This window comes from Perca flavescens, chromosome 14 (assembly GCF_004354835.1).
Source record: "Perca flavescens isolate YP-PL-M2 chromosome 14, PFLA_1.0, whole genome shotgun sequence".
Classification (NCBI taxonomy): Eukaryota; Metazoa; Chordata; class Actinopteri; order Perciformes; family Percidae; genus Perca; species Perca flavescens.
In genome coordinates, this window is record NC_041344.1 from 4333320 (window position 1) to 4353352 (window position 20033).

The following is a 20033-nucleotide window of genomic DNA, read 5'->3' on the forward strand; positions in this document are numbered from 1 at the left end:
CTGGTAAGAATTGCTTTCCATTGTTAATATGTACTTAAAAACAGTTCTGAAATGCAAAATAATAGAATTTTAATCATGTGATAAAATATGCGATTAATTGCGATTAAATATAGAAATTCAGCGATTAATCGCGATTAAAAAATTGATCATTTGACAGCCCTAGTAGTTATGCTAGTTAATGACCAGTTTTTAAAACAATACTCAATATGTGAAAAGATCATAGTATATAAGAACAACTTGGCAGCTTTGGTGTCAAGACATGGCCTAAATTTTAACTTTATTTGCCACCTTTTTTACATTAATTTTAAATGTAAGGGTAGGAGTCATATATGACTCCTAGATACTTGAATTAATTAACAATATCAAGCTCCTTTCCTCCTACGCCAAGATGGGTGGCAAGCAGAGTAAACCACACATCCCAGAGGGACCAATAGTGGATATGATGACAAAAAGTTTTAATGTTTAAAAATGTTTAACTGTTTTTAACTGCTCTTAATGTTTAATTTCTTATACTGCACTGTAACGCTTATTCTCGTATTTTATGTTTTTAATTTGTTTTTAATTTTATTAAATGTTTTTAATCGTTTTTATTTAAAGCACTTTGAATTGCCTTTTTGCTGAAATATGCTATACAAATAAAGCTGCCTTTCCTAAGGAACACATTAGAATGTAACACCTTCATGTTTTGTTTGGTAAACGCCATACAGTTTTTTGGTGTTTAGATAGAGACATGACTTAATGAGCCAGTCATTAATGTGAGCCATTGAAAATGTAAGTGTGGATGCTATCTCTTGGTAGTTCTTAGCATGTGTAAAGATTACAGCATCATCTGCATACATCTGGACATCAACATTTTTACATGCCCCTGGCAGATCATTTATATACAGAGTAAACAGGATTGGTCCAAGTATGGAGCCTTGGGGGACCCCTACTGGACATACAGAGTGGGGACTTTGAATTATTAATACAAACACACTGCTTTCTACTGGGCAGGTTAGATTTTATCCAGTTGAGAGCTTGCTCAAAAAAACTTTAAATATATTAATTGTGATTAACAGTATCAAAAGCTCGCTTTAGGTCTAGGAAGACAGCACCAACTTAAGAACTGTTATCTAAGTAGCCTTTAACCTTTTCCAAAAACAAACAGTTGGCTGTTTCTGTTGAGTGATGGACCCTGAACCCAAATTGCATAGGGTGGAGTGAATTATTGCTTTTATTGAGATGTTGAATCGGTAATTTAGCCACCCATTTTTTGACAATTTTTGAAACAACATGCAAAATACTGATTGGCCGAAAGTTGGCCATATCTAATCTTTCCATGGACAATGGATTGTCTTAAGGACTGATTAATCAGATATGTTATAGGCTGTAGAAAGGTCTCTTTGTGCATTTTAAAAAAATGAGTATCAAGAAGTTAGAAGAGAAGGGCTGTGATTGGTCGGGCAGGGAGCAGGATGGGGATGGGCAGCCGGTCGCCATGGTTACGCCTCTCTTGGGAGTGGAGTGTGATTTGACCTGAGAGTCATCGGCGGTGAGGGAGCGTCTCAGTTTGGCCCGAGCGTTTTGAAACCACACCTGAGACAGAGAGAGTGTGTGTGTGTGTGTGTGTGTAAACCTCAGACAGGTGTGTGTCTGTGTATCTATGTGTTTGTGCATGTCTGTGTGTGTGTGTGCAAGAAGAAGTTAAAGATCTTTGTTAACTAAGATCAAATGAGATACAAAATGTCCGTAAATGTTAGTTTTCTCACAACATAGATTTTATATAACTCAGACAGTATGTCATCATTTTACATTATGTGGACCTAAAGTAGCTCCTGTCCTAAAGTAGTCCTGTCTTAAAGTAAGTTCCGTCCCCTACAAGCATCCGGGATGACTGTCTGAAAGAAGCATTGGCCATCAGCTGTCAGATTTATGGAAAAGAGAGGAAAACACTCACCCTGGGGGACAGGTTGGTACACGACTGTGCTAATGATATCGCCATTATTGCCTACACACACACACACACACACACACACACACACACACACACACACACACACACACACACACACACACACACACACACACACACACAAGTAAATAAAGACAGGGGGCAGATGACAACGTGGGAAAATTCATTCTGTGGATAAAGATACTTACTAGAGCCACCACTGGAACTGCTGTTGAGAGAGCCTGTGAAGAAAAGAAACGTTTAGTATCGTAGCATCTCCAAATCTCGTTTGGTCCGAACTTTCGGACTTTTCAGTTTGATCTGGATCGAGAACACCTCTTTATGTCAGACCAAATTTCAGCTGTTTGATTCTAGCGGCATCGTCGCTTGTTGCCATATCAACTCCAAACATCCTGGGCTGTAGCGGTCTCAAGCCAGAGAAATTGAACAAGCTCTGTTTAATGTTTTGTTTTTTATTGATGGGAATAAGGTCAGTTGGTAGAGCGCGCCCATATGAAGAGGTTTATTCCCTGGCGCAGAGGTCGTGGGTTTGAATCGGACGTGCGGCAGGTTTCCTGCATGTCTTCCTCCTCTCTCTCTCCCCTTTAATGCTGTTCTGGTGACTAAAGAAACAAATACCCCCCAAAATACAATGTTTTATGATAATTTTGAATTGTTACAGCTCTAGTTATATGCTTGAGTGCACAGTGACTCTGAACAATGAACTTCACAAGACTTTAAGAGAAATTAAGTAGTTACCTTGGCTGCCTTTGTTTCCGCAAGCTCCTGTAAATAAAGATAATGTTATTACAGACTGTGTAATTAATCAGGGATGAAGTCAACATGGTGTACATCTGCAGAGGCTTTTCATTGGCTGAGTCTAGTGAACTTTAAAGGTCCCATGCCATGAAAATTTCACTTTATTAGTTTTTTTAACATTAATATGAGTTCCCCCAGCCTGCCTATGGTCCCCCAGTGGCTAGAAATGGCGATAGGTGTAAACCGAGCCCTGGGTATCCTGCTCTGCCTTTGAGAAAATGAAAGCTCAGATGGACCAATCAGGAATCTTCTCCTTATGAGGTCTTTATTTTTAGCTATTCGGGAGTCGTCACCTCTGACTCCAAACAGAGCTATTGGATTGGGCTGAATTCTTAATTTAAAAGCTGAGTTTAAAATCTCAAAGACTGAAAACCAATATTGTCTCAATTTAGGACATTTCCCTTTGATGCCTTGCAGCGGTCACATGTTTCATCTATATTTGGGTACAATTTAGCCAACTTTGTTTTACTATAATGAATACGGTAAAGAACTTTCATCTGAATCAGATTGAGTCTTGCACAAGAAGAAGTCCCATTTACTCGATCAACAACTCTATCCTAGGTGTCTTCAGATATGACGGTTCCTAACTCTCCTATCCATTCTGTTTTGATTTTTTCTATTGATACATTTTGGAATGACATGATCAGGTTGTATAGTTTTGAAATAAATCCTTTAAGGTGTGAAGGGACCTTCAGAACTAAATCTAAACGTGACTCAGAGGGCAATTGTGGAAACACAGAGCAGTGGGCTCTGAAGTTTTGAAGACTACATTTTTGAACAAGATCATTGTAACTAGCAAAAACATCAATAAAAAAAGATGGTTATATTGCATATGGGGCTTTCCCAAGAAAAATCTGAGTTGAAATGCTTGTCTAAACTGGTTATATATTTTGAGAGTCGAAATTACAACTGGACTTGAGGAAAATTGCAATGGTGAGAATGGTGACTTCATTGTAATCAGCACCGCAAGAGATGTTGACTTGCATGATTTAGCTTCCGCTGCACACCAGTCTGTATCTGTAGACTGAAACCAATAAACAACTTTTTGTAAATTTGCTGCCCAATAATAATTTAATAGATTCGGGAGAGCCAATCCTCCATCCTTTTTTGGTCTCTCAAGAAGCTCTTTACGTATTCTTGGTTTTTTGCCGCCCCAAATAGAGGACAGCAACCTATTAGTTGACTGAAAAAAGGACTTTGGCAGGAAAATTGGAAGAATCTGAAACAAATACAATAATCTGGGTAGCACAATCATTTTAACACAGTTGATTTTGCCAGCTATAGACAAATATATAACACTCCATCGTTGGAAGTCAGATTCAAGTTTTTAAAGTATGGGACTATAATTTGAACAGACCAGTGTATGAGCGAGTGATATTAATTCCTAAGTATTTAAATCCTGATTTTGATATGCAAAAGGACAAGTCCGTATATGGTTTATAGGGAAGCATATACTTTTAGAAAAGTTTATTTTATAACCTGAAAAGGACCCATAGTCTTTGAATATCTTCACAATCTGAGAGGCACATGACAGTGGGTTAGTTATTTATAATAATAGATCATCAGCATATAAAGAAACTTTATACTCGACAGCGACAGAGGGAAAATATTTCAGTCGGAACCGAAATAAGGAACCAAAATTTTCGTTCTAATCCGGTCCGAATACTACCGCTTGCGTAGGAATAGCATAATGGAACCAGGTTTCAGTACCCAACCCTAGTCATGGGACCTTTAAATACACAACATTTAAATTCACTGTTCGAATACTGAATTAATTTGAAGACAACCTAACGTCTTTATGTTACAGCAGTATGACTTAAACTGATATTCGGAAATGAAAATAAAAATAAATAAAAAATGTCATTCTCTCATTTTTAGGGTTATGAGGGCCAGCTGCATGGTAGAGATAGAAAAAACATGAAATCATAGTACATTGTCTTGTTGCCCATGTTGACAACTTGTGTGCAAACTTTCTCACATATTTATTTACAACAAAGTCAAACTATCTTATGGGACTTTGGAGGCTTTAATATTGGAGGGAAAGTGAAACACAGCTTGGACGGGGATGTTGTTCGGCTTTTCACAAGTTTAGACAGCTAGCTAACACTACGCCGACGTTTGCTAACGTTAGTGCAACAGCGTTAGCCTAGCCTGCTAGGTAAATATTATGACTGCCTTCGGAGTTTCCTATATCTGTGTCCACGTTGTCAACATAAGACCTGTGGCGTTAGTGCTCCTTTAGTACCATAATTTTATTGAATGAAACATTGAGCTTTGCTCCTCTGAGATGGGTGGGTTTTTGTTATGTTATATACAAAGCTAGCTATAGCTAGCCTGTATGCTAGCGGACATTAGAAAGGTAAACACTGCTCAGAGACTTATTAGGCTACGTCATCACTCACAACAATGGTCATTTTTTAGAGGCCCATTTACGTTATAGAAGGTAAATATACACTGGAATATTTCCGTAAGGGCCTTTGACATATTGACAAAGGTTGATAATAACATGTATGCCTGTTTATAGTGAAAATAAGTGATTCATCTCAAGATAGCATATCCGCCCCATAGGATTACACTGTAGAGTCATCTGACGTTGGTATCCAATATGGCACCCAATATGGTGTCCTATATAAAGGGCGCTAGACATGCTGGTGTTAGAAGTCCCTTTAGTGGAAAGAACGTGTAACAACAACCACCTGCTTATAGTGGCATTGACAATGCATAAGCCTAGTGTAATGTAGTAAATAGTATTTAACAGGCTGCATTTGAGCATTAAAGGGGTGATAGAAGGGGGTATTTCACGCTGTTCCTTAAGGTCTCTGAATTACGGTGGCCCTGAGAGGCCACAGCACGCAACAATAGGACAAAGCACGCCTGAACACTGCATTTAAATGGTTCATTTTTATATCCTTGAAAGGCTGCAAACTTTCTTCTTTGTAATTTGTGGAAAGTGCGGAGCAGCACACATTAAACTAGTGTGTGAGGGGTCTGATAGAGATGGGGGATACCATTACCGATTCCGATACCTGAACTGTTCCTTAAGGTCAGATACCAGTGTGTCATATATTTTATTATGTTTTAACAACTGTATACTACTATCCATGTATGGATGTGATATGATTTATATTGTTATTGTCTGTCTGGCTCAGGTTAAACTCTTTGTTAAACATGAAACATAAACAATGAATGGACAACATGTTATAACGGAAAAAGAACATAAATAAACTACACGTAGATTTTCTTCAGGGAACACTGCATTTATCACCGTGGTTCAGTTTTAATATCCCGATACCAGCGTTTTAGGCAGTATCGGAGCCGATACCGATACTGGTATCGGTATTGGATCATCTCTAGTCTGTATGTAAATGTTGGGGCGGGAAAAAGGTAGAGACAAGAGCCAATAAAGGTACAGCCACCAAAGTTGACGTCAACTATTGTTGGGATTTGCCCATTTTTAACGGCAGTTTCAAATAGTGAGATTTGCAGAGGAGAGAGGTGTCAATGGGACTTTGAGGTTCTCTGTATGTCCATTCTCTCCACCGAACTGTTGTTATTCAACTATGACAAGGTAAACTCGGTTTTGCATTCTATCACCCATGTAAATATTTGAATATTATTTAAATAAAAAATAACATATGATATTCGATGGTATTATAGAGGAAGATTACAATTTTCTAGGCCGATTCTGAGTTCCAATTTCTCATTGAGTTTGACTTTCCGATACCGATTTTAGCCAAATCCGATTAAATTTTTTCTAACCATTTTACATCACACACAAATATTTATTGTCCATCTTTTCTTTAATAGACCATTTTACATTTTGCATAGAACATATAAAATTTTTTGAACAGATAATCGATTGCTATAAAATAAAACTATATAAATTTTTCCTGGTGTGGGAAATTCACACACATCTAAAGTGCAACGTTATGGAAGAACCATTTCCTTCTTTTCACATCCAATATCCAACAATTTTTTTTTAATATTTTTAGCAAACTAAACTTCTGTATGAAAACAGGGAAAACAGGTAATGCATTTGTACAAAAGGCCGTCTATAAGCAGTGATTGTAGGACAAAAGGCCGCTGTAAGTCATATAACTTATGTTGTCAGTAAATTGATTGTTCTTTAGAGTGGCTGATGATTAGATATAATGACGCCCTTGCTCACCTTTGTATTTTATGTGCATTATTTACATACTACAATGGTTACACTGCATTAAGATAATGTAATTAATAGTGGGTTTATTGTTATTATTTGCTAGCCTAGTGTATGGTAGCCTTTACAATGTTATTTATTTACAGCATTTGACCGGCTTAAAATAGGCATATGTCAGACTGACCGGCGGTTGCGGTCACCTGCTAGCTAGCCAATCACCAGCCGGTCAATCGGTGCGTCTCTAATTGACAGCTCTACTCCATTGGTATGTTGTTGTTGTTTAAAGAGAATAATAGTCATGTTGCACCTAACAGTTATTCCTCTTCCACACAAGACTAACAGCACCACCCCAACCCCGACCGCGACAAGGGTCCCGGACACAGCTCCAATCACCAAACCAATGATTCCTCCAGAGGCCTCAGGAACTTTATGATCTAAAACACAGAAAACATTCACATTAGTTTTTTTATTCAGTTCTCTTTCAACATAATTTCTATTTGTGGGGTTTCATGTATTAATCTTCCTTGTGACAAATTCTGTGGTGAGGAATCTTTGCCGCTACGGTACCTTCAATCATTTGAGACACGATACTGGCAACTTCCTGCAATAAACACGTAAACACCACAAAAATAAAATGTGACAGATGACAAAAATAATAAAGTTTCTTACCCCACTCCTCCTCAACATGTAACTTGGATGCCAGATGGATCACTTCACAAGTGTAGACAGACAAGTGACTCAATAAAATCTCCACGCTGTCTCGTCTCTGGAAGGTCTCGTCACCATTGGGTCGAACGCCGGAGGACACAACTCCGTCAGCTGGAGTGAGAACAAGGCCGTTCATTTTCATGTTCAGGGTGATATCTTTTGGTAAGAAACCTGTGGCCAGGCACGTCAAAAGGATTTTTCCTTCAACTTTGGTGTTCTTTGTAAACAGGTGCACCTTTGGAGGAACTGAAAAAAAAAAAAAAAAATGCAAAGTGTTTTAATTACAACACAAATATAACACAAAAAGTAATTGTTATACTAAAACTAGAAACATCAAACTATAACTTTGTGCCTTTTTCAAACTAAATTTCTGTCTTGAATTGAAGGTCATGATTGTTAGTGAATGTACTGTACTGTGCGTCCCCACTACTCCGGCATTTCCAAGCCCCTAAAAACGAAGACTTTTGGAAATACTGTGTTAGAAAAGTTATAATTATATATATATATATTTTATATATTTTTATATATTTAATTCAGTATTTCATTGTCTGGATAAAATATAATGAAATAGCATTGTCTGGATAAAATATAATGAAATAGCCTATAGGCCAAAGGTTTTCACAATGGGGGCCGGGAGGTTGTGCAGTAAAAATAAAAAGAAAGAAAAAACTAAAAATATTCCAAATTATTATGGGTACTGTTATAAAAGTATTATGGATAGACCTATTATAAAATGGGTATCTTTATAAAAATATAAAACTGTCAGAGTAGCCCTGCAGCCGATTCAACATGTAGCTATAATAATAATAATAATAATAATAATAATAATAAGCGCAAAAAGCTACCCAGTGTTTCCTCTATGTTGATTTCCGCCGCCACAGTATCAGAAATAGGGCAGACGCACAACAGGGTTTCCGCTATGTACATGTAGTATATAAAGTCATAATTACATGACTCTACAGAGCCGTGTGCTCTACTGAACTCAAGCCAACTGTCATCCGCTCTCTCTCCCCTCAACTGGAACAGTGACAGGACGTCATCACTCGCGAAGTCATGGCAACCAGATAAACAACAGGGCGAGTACACTTGTCACTCAATGTTAGGCAAAGTCACAAACAGCGACAAAAGCCGCAACTTAAAATCCGCACTCACTCAGCTGGTGCGTGGCAGGGTCTTCTGAACTCTACGGGGAACTCACTTGATTCCTCTACCTCTTCCACTGTTTAAAAAATAGCGGTGCAACTTGGTGGGCGTTATCCTGGTAATTTTTCTGCGTGAGAAATACAAGGTGTGTGAGCGTGTGAACGGGTTGAAATGCGTGTGTCTCACGCCCAATGCGTGAGACTTGAGAGGTATGCTGACGTTAGGTCACATACACACGCTGCCCACGTGGCCACCTGTCTTAAAGGGGATGGGTTGGCCAGTAACAATCACAATCATGTAAAAGGAGAATGCTGAAAGTTTACTTTTCTTTCAAGCAGCAAAAAAGTTTTAGCATCAACATCGCAACGTCCTGCGTAGGGCTGGGACGGTATGGATTTTTTATTACCGCAGTTAAAAATCAAGAAATTGTTGTATAATTGTGGTATACTGCAACCCCCTTACAAGAGTAGCGTAAGTTAGAGCGAGAATGGCAGGGTGACTTAAGTGAGTGACAATAAAACAACAAGCTAGAGCTTCTCAAGACACGGTCACAGGCTTGCACCCCCTTAAAAATACTAAGTAACTAAGTAAATAATTAGTTTTGTCAGTTGTCTAAACAACAAACGTTTTTGTGTGAATACAAATCATTTCAAGACCAGTTAGTAAAGCTACTTCTATTATCTCTAGATTAAATTAATACATACTGGCTTGTTGTAGCTGTTGTTGTCCATAATTGGTGAACTTCCCCAACCAATCGATGCACTCGTTCTCCAGGTAGCCTTTGATGTATTCTTTTAGGACCTGGACTTCGTCCCACTTTCTCTTGGTCTGGACTGCCGCGGGAGTTGCGGCGACCCAGACGCTGTTGTCGTCGTCGAATGACAGGAAGTCGTTTCCGTCGTAGCTGTACATGTTCACACCGCGTCGGAACTTCATCACTCCGTCCCTCATATTGGCTTCACAGCCGTGCATCCACTGGAGAATATGGGTGTCTGAAAGCAAAGTGAAGCGCAGGACAGTGAAACTAATGTCTAACAATGAATGAATGAACACACACAGCACAGCAACACAATCCATTTTTTCCTTTTGAGTCTGACCTTCTCAGCACCCACCTTTCCCTTTTATTTTTGGGCTTTTCATCATTAGACGCTCACTGATCCCCCCTATAATGCTGGGGGAGAGAGGGGGGGTAGTAGTATCAAAAACAGAGGAGGCTTGGCGGCCTTCACCCCATGTTGGCTCAGTCCTACAGCAGCGCAGGGTTCGAATCCGACCTGCTGCCCTTTGCTGTGTGTCATCCCCTATCTTTCTCCCTCTTTCATATCTATCCACTTTAAAATAAAGGGAAAAGCCCCCACCCCCAAAAAAAAAAAAAAAAAAAAAAAAACCCTGAGGACATGCAGTTGGATTCTGTCCTCCTCTCTAACTTCAATGCCTAACGAATCTCTCTCTCTCTCTCCCTGACCCTGTCTTTCACTGGTTGGAGCCTGAAAATATTATAAACAAATTAATAACTAATTCCACTGGTCAGACTGTTGAGCTCTGTTTCAGACTGATACCTCCGGTTCAGGCTGGTCCTCATCCTCAACGCGTGTCTTTTTCAGTCGCGGAAAATACTTTTCTATACTCATCTGGATAGGGATGGGCGATATGGCCTAAAATACATATTGCGATATACAGTACATTGCAGCTTCTTGAGATAACAATATATATCATGATATATAAATTATAATATAACCATTTCAGACCAGGTTACATAGACCCTAAGGAAAGCCAAACTGCTAAATGTATTTTTTTTTTTAAAGAGAAAGAAACGTAGTATGTAGTTTTGAGAACGTGTATTGGGCAAAACTGAAATTATACAACATAAGTGCGCCGCTGCTACATGTACATAGCAGAAACCCTGGTGTGCGTCTGCCCTATTTCTGATACTGTGGCGGCAGAAATTTTGCCATGGCGGGCCGCCACTACAAAATCAACATAGAGGAAACACATGGACGAATCTTACCCGTGTCATTCTGTCTCATTCGTTCCTTCAGGATGTTGTTGCTTTCTTTGAACCACTGCTGCTTGCTCTGGCGGGACTGGGTGCCTTTGTCCCAGTAATCTGCAGGCAGTCTCTCTTTCATCCAATCCTGTTTGGGAACTTTCTTCTGGTTGTCACTGTCAAAGTAGTCGATCATCCTGCCGTTGAGCAGACCCATGGCTGTGAACTCGTGGATGCCCGGTAGCCGGACAGGTTTGGAGAAGCCCGTGTAGATGTAAGTGAGGGAATGGATCTCTGAGATTCACACAGGCAGAAAGACAGATATGTATTAGACGAGGAAGATAAGCACCAGCAGATTTAGTGAGACCTATCCATCCAAATAATTTATCCTACATTGAGCTATGCGCGTGGATGTCCACGCTGTATACAGCGGATGTAAACATACACGCCACTTGGCATTATCGCGAAAAGAAAGCGACAGTTGAGTTTAGGAAATGTGACGTGGAAAGGAAACGTGACACACGGGACACAATCCCTGATTTCCTGAGTGAAAGTCCTGCGTTTTACCCATCCACTACCCTGACCAACCTCCCTACACGGATTTTCGCCCTTTCATACTACTCGCTACTGCATAAATTCACACGCAATTGCAAGGTAATGTAAGTCAGTGGAGACCAAACGTTGATAATCACGCTACAAAGCAAGTATGTGTCTTGATAACACGCAATAATGGCATACGAATTGGCGTGTCATACATATGCCATTTCATGAGATCAGTCATCATTAAAACACACATCATTAACTCCTGTAGACATGCCCTCGACCCTCTACAATTTGCCTACAGATTTGGGAGGGGGACGGACAATGCCATTGAAGTGCTTTTAAATTATCTGTATACACACCTGGAGGGTTGTAAAACGCATGCTACCTGCATTTTATTTGCAGACTTTTCATCAGCATTCAATACCATCCACCAACAAATTTGAGCAAAAAGACTTAGAGACAATTTTCAGCTAAAATCAACACTAATTAAATGGATCTTCCGGCCACGAAGAGTAAGGGTGGGGAACACATTATCTTGGGTCCACTTCACTTCAATTGGGACACCACAAGGTAGTGTCTTGTCACCATTGCTATATATACTGTATACTGACTGTTGTCGCAGTAGTTACCCTGGACGTTATATAATTACATTTTCAGATGATATTGCTGTGATTAGTTTACTGGAGCGAGATGAAACTGATCATGGTCCAGTGTTGCATGAATTTGCTGACTGGTGTGAAGCCTCCCACTTGCATTTGAATATGTCCAAGACCAAAGAGTTGGTCTTTGATTTGAGACTTGGGGCTTCCTCACCCACTCCGACTCTGATAAGAGGAGATAGAGCTGGTGACGGTGTACAAATATGTCTTATGATTGACCATAAATTATCCTGGGATGAGTGTGCTAATACTGTTTTTAAAAAGGGCAAACAACGCTTGTATTTTCTTAGGAAACTTAACCATTACCTAATTCTAACCCTAATCCTAAAACCAAGTCTTAACCCTCAAACAGTCCTTTAAACAGCTGGGTCCAGCATTTTGGCCCCACAAAGCTGTCCGGACCCCACGAGTATGCTGGACTCCCGGTTTTTGGACCCCAAAGAATACAGTTAAACAACACACACACACACACACACACACACACACACACACACACACACACACACACACACACAATGCACAACAACTGTAGTAAAACAGGAAAGACTTGAAACCAAAAAAGATGCTCTGTGGTGTGGCTACTTAGTAAGGTGTGAGTTGCTGCCCAGATGTTTATCTCTTCCTGTCCGACTTCCCGTTTTGCCTTCAGTGTGAACACAGCTTGTTAGAAAACTGTGGTGAAGCTTTGCACGGATACATGTACATACACAAGTTATGTGTGGATAAAACACTGCAAAGAAATACATTATCACGGAACTCCTCTCTTGCTTTGAAAACTTTTAGTTTAGTTTTATCCGACGGTTGGGCCGTGTTTTTGTGCTCTGTGTCAGAGTCTGTAATCTATTGCACAAAACAAGCATCTTTTTAGGTTTTGGACTTACCAGTGATCTCCTTCCAATGTTTTATACCAACACTGTAGGCCTACAGGTTTTTATAAACCAAATAGTTTTAATTTGATGTTTAACCCTTGTGTTGTCTTCCCCATCGACCATGATGCAACTTTTTGTTTTTCTGGGTCAAAATGTAAAAATAATTCAAATTTTTTGGTCATCTTTTTTGACACTTGTCATTTTTATCGAAGTTTTTGTCACTTTTCTCTATGCTTTTTAAACATTTTTTCCTAAGTTTTTCAATGTTTTATTATCAATTATTGTCAAAATTATTCATCAAATCTAATTATCAAAATAATGAACAGAAACACAAATTTTAAAGACGTCACAACTTCATCTTTTTTTACTTTTACTTTTAACTTGGTCTTATCATTGGCCATAAATTATCCTGGGATAAGTGTGCTAATACTGTTTTTAAAAAGGGCCAACAATGCTTGTATTTTCTTAGGAAACTTAACCATTACCTAATTCTCACCCTAATCCTAAAACCAAGTCTCAACACTCAAACAGCCCTTTAAACTTGTGGGGTCCAGCATTTTGGCCCCACAAAGCTGTCGGGACCCCACAAGTATGCTGGACTCCCGGTTTTTGGACCCCACGAATATAGTTAAACAAGAACACACACACACACACACACACACACACACACACACACACACACACACACACACACACACACACACACACACAGAACTCAATGCACAACAACTGTAGTAAAACAGGAAAGACTTGAAACCAAAAAAGATGCTCTGTGGTGTGGCTACTAAGTAAGGTGTGAGTTGCTGCCCAGATGTTTATCTCTTCCTGTCCGACTTCCCGTTTTGCCTTCAGTGTGAACACAGCTCGTTAGAAAACTGTGGTGAAGCTTCCCACGGATACATTAAAGTTATGTGTGGACAAAACACTGCAAAGAAATACATTATCACGGAACCAGACTCTTCTCTAGCTTTGAAAACGTAGTTTTTATTAGTTTGTAATCTATCGCACAAAACAGGCATCTTTTAAGGTTTTGGACTGACCAGCTCGACAAAACAAACAATTTAAATAACGTTAGAGTCTTCTTGGGTTTTAGGAATCAATATAGCTTTACTTTAACTTTGAACAGCATATTATACTTTTAACTGAGTCAGTGATCTCCTTCATGTTTTATACCAACACTGTAGGCCTACAGGTTTTTATAAACCAAATAGTTTTTATTTGTTGGTTAACCCTTGTGTTGTCTCCCCGTCGACCATTATTTTTTTGGGTCAAAATGTAAAAGAAATTCCAATGTTTTGGTTTTCTTTTTCAACACTTGACACACTTTTTACAAATTATTCATCAAATTAAATTATTATCAAAATAATGAACAGAAATTGGAATTTTAAAGACATCACAACTTTGTCTTTTTTTTTAACTTTTACTTTTAACCCTGACTCACACGACAGTGTTGAAAAACTCTCAACTTACCGCCGTTTACCGCCAGTCCTGTCCCCAAAAGGACGAACACTGCGAAGAAATACATTTTCACGGAACCAGACTCTTCTCTTTCTTTGAAAACTCTGTTTTATCTGCCGGTTGGACCGTGTTTTTGGGCTCCGTGTCGGCCCGCAGACCGACTGTCTGCTGCTTCCTGTTTTTTATGTCGACTGTGTATACAGTATATATATATATATATATATATATATATATATATATATATATATGTGTGTGTGTGTGTACACATATATATATATACACATATATAAATATATATATATATATATATATATATATGTGTACACACACACACACACATATATATATATATATATATATATATATATATATATATATATATATATATATAAATAAAAGACTCTTAGACTTTTGATTTGACAGAAATACTTTCACATTTACATTCACGTTTGCAGAGATTGAGAAGCGTTAACTTTATTTGAAAGACAACAGAGACAGACCCACACACACACACACACACACACACACACACCTCAATTTATAGTCAACAATGACAGACACCACTGACACAAGCGTTAAGATCTCGTAGTGCAGATTGCATGTACTTTATAAATGATTATTGTTATTATTTACAATATCGAAGTTCTTACCTGCAGTCACGTTACAGCCCAGAACAAAGGCCAACAGGCAGCTACACATATTCACCCTCATCTTTCTACAGACTGAAATGATTCAGTGCACAGATATAAATATATATAGATATAAATATCTGATCTCATCTTCTATTTAAGTTGAGAACAGGAACTGTGTGGGTTTTTCATGTGTCATGTGTCATAGTGTGACTATGTGATCATCTTACACCAACAACACACAACTGTGTTTGTATTGTATTGCATGTTTGTTTTTCCACTGGGGGGGAGGGGGGGCTATTGGGCTATTGCTCCAGCCCCGAATGTTTTATCCAGTTACAGCCAAGGGGGGTAAGCTTCTCCTCGGAACGCCATTTTGATGCTAACAAGCCATCACCTCCCGTAGCATCCCATTGACTGCCATTCATTTTGACGTCACTTTGACAGCGAATAACTTTACATCTGAAGCGTTTAAAGACTTTATTTGTCCGTTGTTTATTTCTAAAGAAACACGACAATGTATAAAAGGCTCCATTACCTTGTACCTCACGTTATGGCCCCGTACAGACGCTTTTGTAAAAATAGGCTAATGATTGTGCCATAACCACACGACTTACTGTCACACAGTAGAGGAATTACCGTATAGTATAGGAGAAGCTCACAGGCAGACTCATTAGCTGTTTAAGTTTAATTACTAATGTTAACTAGCATTTTAGTTAGCAATAATTAGCCTGTGTCCATGTTATCTGTATATGTTACCAACAGGCAGCTGTGGATATTCACCCTCATCTTCCTAAATACTGAAATGATTTAGTGCATAGAATAATAGTGCGTTCCACTTTTACTCGGAAGTCAGATTTTCCTTGCTCAAAAGTTGGGAAACATGCCCACGATGCCCTCAGATTTCCGAGCTAGGAAAATAATGTACATTTCAGTATTTTACAAAAAGGCCTTTTTTAGGGAACAAGAAATGGGTAAACAACGTAAAACTGTTCTGCAGCAATGGAGGTCAAGCTTTGAAAGTTGGTGCTACCAATTCCCACAGGTGTTCCAACTTGTCTGGATTACTTACAACCCCCTCTGTTTGTATAAAAGTATTGTTGGAACACACTGTGGTACCGTAACCTCATGAGCATTATTTGAACAGTATTGTACTGCAGAAAGTAGTGTGTTGCTATAAAAATGGCGGGAAAAAGGCAATTAACAATGGAAGAGAGACAGACCATCATAACACTTAACAATATTGGTCTTTCCTACAGAGAAATTGAAAAGAAAGTCAAGGTGTCAGTGAGTACAGTATCCTTCACCTTCAAAAGGCACTCTGACAGAAAGAGGTCTGGCAGACCCAAAGCCACAACAGAATCAGAAGACAAGGTTCTGAGAGTCAACAGCTTGCGTGATAGGCGGCTCAGAGGACAACAGCTTAAATGTGGTCGTAATAAGAAGTCTCAGTTTCAACTGTAAAGAGAAGACTTTGAGCTGCAGGTTTGGTAGGTCGAGTTGCAGCAAGAAAGCCATTGCTAAGATGTCAGAATAAGAAAAAGAGGCTTGCCGGGCCAAGAACCATCATCAATGGACTACTGAAGACTGGAAGAAGGTGCTATGGACTGATGAATCAAAATTTGAAATCTTCGGTTCATCATGCAGGATTTCTGTATGCCATCGAGTAGGCGAAAGGATGGTTCCTCAGTGTGTGACATCAACTGTCAAACATGGAGGAGGAAGCATGATGGTCTGGGGCTGTTCTGCTGGATCCAGGATCGGTGATTTGTACAGAGTGAAACCAAAAATGGCACCCTGAACCAAAATGGCTACCACAGCATTTTGCAGCGCCATGCAGTACCCTCTGGTATGCGCCTAGTTAGTCAGGGGATCATCCTACAGCAAGATAATGACCCAAAACATAAGTCCAAGCTATGCCAGAACTACCTTAGGAAAAAAGAACAAGATGGTAAGCTTAAAAACATGGAGTGGCCATCACAGTCACCAGACTTAAACCCCAGAGTACAATAAGACATTGAACTGCATGAATTTCAATAAAAACCTGGAAAAATTGGGGTGTTCTAAAACTTTTGACCGGTAGTGTATATACTACCTGCAAAGATTCAAGAAGATTGAAATTACAGCCTAGGACGAGTTCGAAAGAATGTAAAACACATGAAAAATGCATAATTAAAAAATGGCCGCCTTCCGGTTGGGCGGAGCTAATGAAGGTAAATGGGAAATATGTCCGCAATGATTAGAGCAATATAGCTATTGAATCTTGTGAAGATCGGAGCAACTATGTTCAAGTTAAGGCCTTCCACGCATTAGGGGGTGTTATGGAGCCCGTTTACAGGTATGGGCCAAATTGCTGTACAGGCTCGCAAAGCTGTGTGGGCCCAATTATTGTAAGTTTTCGTATATACTGAGGCCGTCAAAAATTTTCCCAAGGACTAAAACCAATTAGGGTCCCACAGGCCATGCCCACTTTGACCAGTCAGTACCTAACTGTAGGGGTGGCCTCATGAGTGGCCCTAGATGGTACCCATCAAATTTTATAAAAATCGGATGAGCAGTTCATGAGGTATAAACTTTATGTACTTGTAGCGCCCCCTAGTGGGCAATGTTGTAAATTGTGTGGGGCACCTCCAGAGGGTCATGGCAAACAAGATCTTAAGTTTTGCGTTGATAGCAATTATTTTGGTCGAGATACGGCAAAGTTGGTGTTTTCATACTTAGCTATACACATTTGTTTGTGCGTAATATGTGCAATTTTTAGCCTATAAAAATTCTTTGGATAACTTTTTGTCAGGTCCGTCTGGGGATGCTACCTGCCAAGTGTCATGCAGATTGGTCGCACGGTCTAGGAGGAGTTCGACAAAGTAGGTTTTCAATAAATTGCCATTTTTCACGCATAAAAGTCTAGGTGGAAAGGGGGCGTGGCCTATATCAGGAGATTCAGCTGGATCCAGGGAATACGAAGATATATGGTTGCTGAACATGGCGGAGAAACAGTGCTGATAACTCCTCTGTATCAAAAAAGAAAGAGAGGCTCTATCTCGAGAGTTACCTCAACTTCGGTTTCGGGGGCTCAGCTTTTCTTAGACATGAGTAGGGGGGCGCCAAGGAAAAAAGGTTGGGAACCACTGGTCTAGACCTACTCTATCTGTAAAGTGTCCTGAGATAACTTTTGCTCATCCTCCTGCCTCGAAGGCCTCCAGAGAGGAGACACACCCTGGTGCACCCTGGGAATCGTAGTCCAGGAAGAAGGCGGGGTTTGGCAGCTGAAGCGACTGGCTGGCGGCCGGGCTCGCCGGCGGGGGGCTGAGCGGGGCGGTGAGCAGAGCGAGCTGCAGCTGGTCGATGCTGCTGGTGTTAGAAGAGAAGGGCTCTGATTGGTCCGCCACACGCACGCACACACGCGTACACATGCATGCACGCACGCAAATGACAAAAATAATACAGTTTCTTACCCCACCCCTTCTCAACGTATCCTTTGGATGCCTGATGATCCACTTCACGTCTAGGTAGACAAGTCACTCCGTAAAATCTCCACGCTGTCTCGTCTCTGGAAGGTCTCGTCACCATTGGGTCGGACGCCGGAGGACACAACTCCGTCAGCTGGAGTTAGAATACGGCCGTTCCTTTACATGTTTGATATCTTTTGGTAAGAAACCTGTGGCCAGGCACGTCAAAAGGATGTTTGCTTCAACTTTGGTGTTCCTTGTAAACAGGTGCACCTTCGGAGGAACTGGAAACAAAAATATGCAAAATGAGATCATATTTGAAGGGTTTTCATGTTTAATCATAACACAAAAAGTAATTGTTATACCAGACTCTTCTCTTGCTTTGAAAACTCAGTTTTATCCGCCGGTTGTTTTTGGGCTCCGTGTCAGCCCTCAAACCAGCTGCTGCTGCTCTCTTCTGTATGTCTTCCTGTGTGAGATACCTACTTGAATCTTTTCAAGTCACTTTCTTTATATTTCTACCCAGAGTCCAAAGTGACATCTTCACAATGTTTTGTTTTGTCCAATCATCAGTAAAAACGTTTTGCTAATACATTATATATTTATTATTATTTTTATTAAAAAGAAATCTTCACATTTGTAAAGCTGTACTAGTTTAATTTATCACAAAACATATTTAAAGTTTTTCGTATGCTTTCAAAGCAAAAATCTGAATTTGTAAAGCAACTAAAGCTGAGATGAATATAATGCAGTAGAAAGTACAATATTTACCACTGAGATGTACAAGTACAGTATGAAGTACCTTAAACTTATACTTACTTTGCACCACTAGTCCGATGACACTGAATCAAACATCCAATCCCAAAATCTGTTGAGTTTTGTATTACAACTCTTTACTCATTGCCAACAGATTAACACACATGATTTTATTTTTTATTTATTTTATTGGTTTATTTGACAGGGACCATGCATATTTATGAACATTGCTGTATAAAAAAAAAACACAATGTAAATATGTCAGAATTAGTCAAAATGACTACTTTTCATCTGCAGTCCCTAAAGGCAGGTGACATAAGACTGACATAGAGACAGCCAGCAGTCATATAGCACTCATTCACTGTACATTAAAAGGTACACATAATGGTGACATTGAAAAAACAAACAAGCAAAACAAAACAAAAATACATGATGACAAAGACATTATTCATCCACCTCTATACTGCATTCCGCTATACTGCATTCAATTTAACATTGAAAGATGTCCCTAATGGACATCTACACCTCCCGCTGCCTCAGTAGAGCAGAAATCATCACCAAGGACAGCTCCCACCCTGTCTTTGATCTGTTTGACTTGCTGCCCTCAGGGAGGCGCTACAGCTGCATCAGAACAAGGACTGGTTAACAGGTTAAAGAACAGTTTCTTCCCAAAATATAGCCTGGTTGAGACCAGACCCTTCTCAGTTGTAACTGAGAGCGGGTCTGGGCAAGCTTCATTCACAGCCCATTTCCAAAAGGGGCGTCACCAACGGACGCCGCTCAAATGCCTCTGGGCACAATTGGATAGTCCTTCAACCAATCAGAACAACGATCTGGGTGACGTAGCACCGACAGTGGCACCGTCATGTTGAACGTAAACAAAGAGGTGCTCGCCGTCATCGTGTAAAGCTGGCCTCAACAGTTGTG

General features: G+C 39.7%; 1 protein-coding gene across 1 annotated transcript in view; it reads right to left on the reverse strand.

Moving 5' to 3' along the window:
• Positions 1-14365, reverse strand: part of LOC114568523 (H-2 class I histocompatibility antigen, Q10 alpha chain-like) — a 20215-nt gene extending 5850 nt beyond the window's left edge. Inside the window, exons 1-7 of the mRNA XM_028598138.1 lie at positions 14285-14365; positions 10765-11037; positions 9461-9748; positions 7575-7859; positions 2690-2716; positions 2140-2172; positions 1859-1987 (exon numbers count right to left, since the gene is read on the reverse strand). Of these exons, the coding sequence (XP_028453939.1) occupies positions 1859-1987; positions 2140-2172; positions 2690-2716; positions 7575-7859; positions 9461-9748; positions 10765-11037; positions 14285-14339 (1090 nt within the window). The 5' untranslated portion in view covers positions 14340-14365. The remainder of the gene's footprint in view (positions 1-1858; positions 1988-2139; positions 2173-2689; positions 2717-7574; positions 7860-9460; positions 9749-10764; positions 11038-14284) is intronic.
• Positions 14366-20033: the final 5668 nt, after the last annotated feature.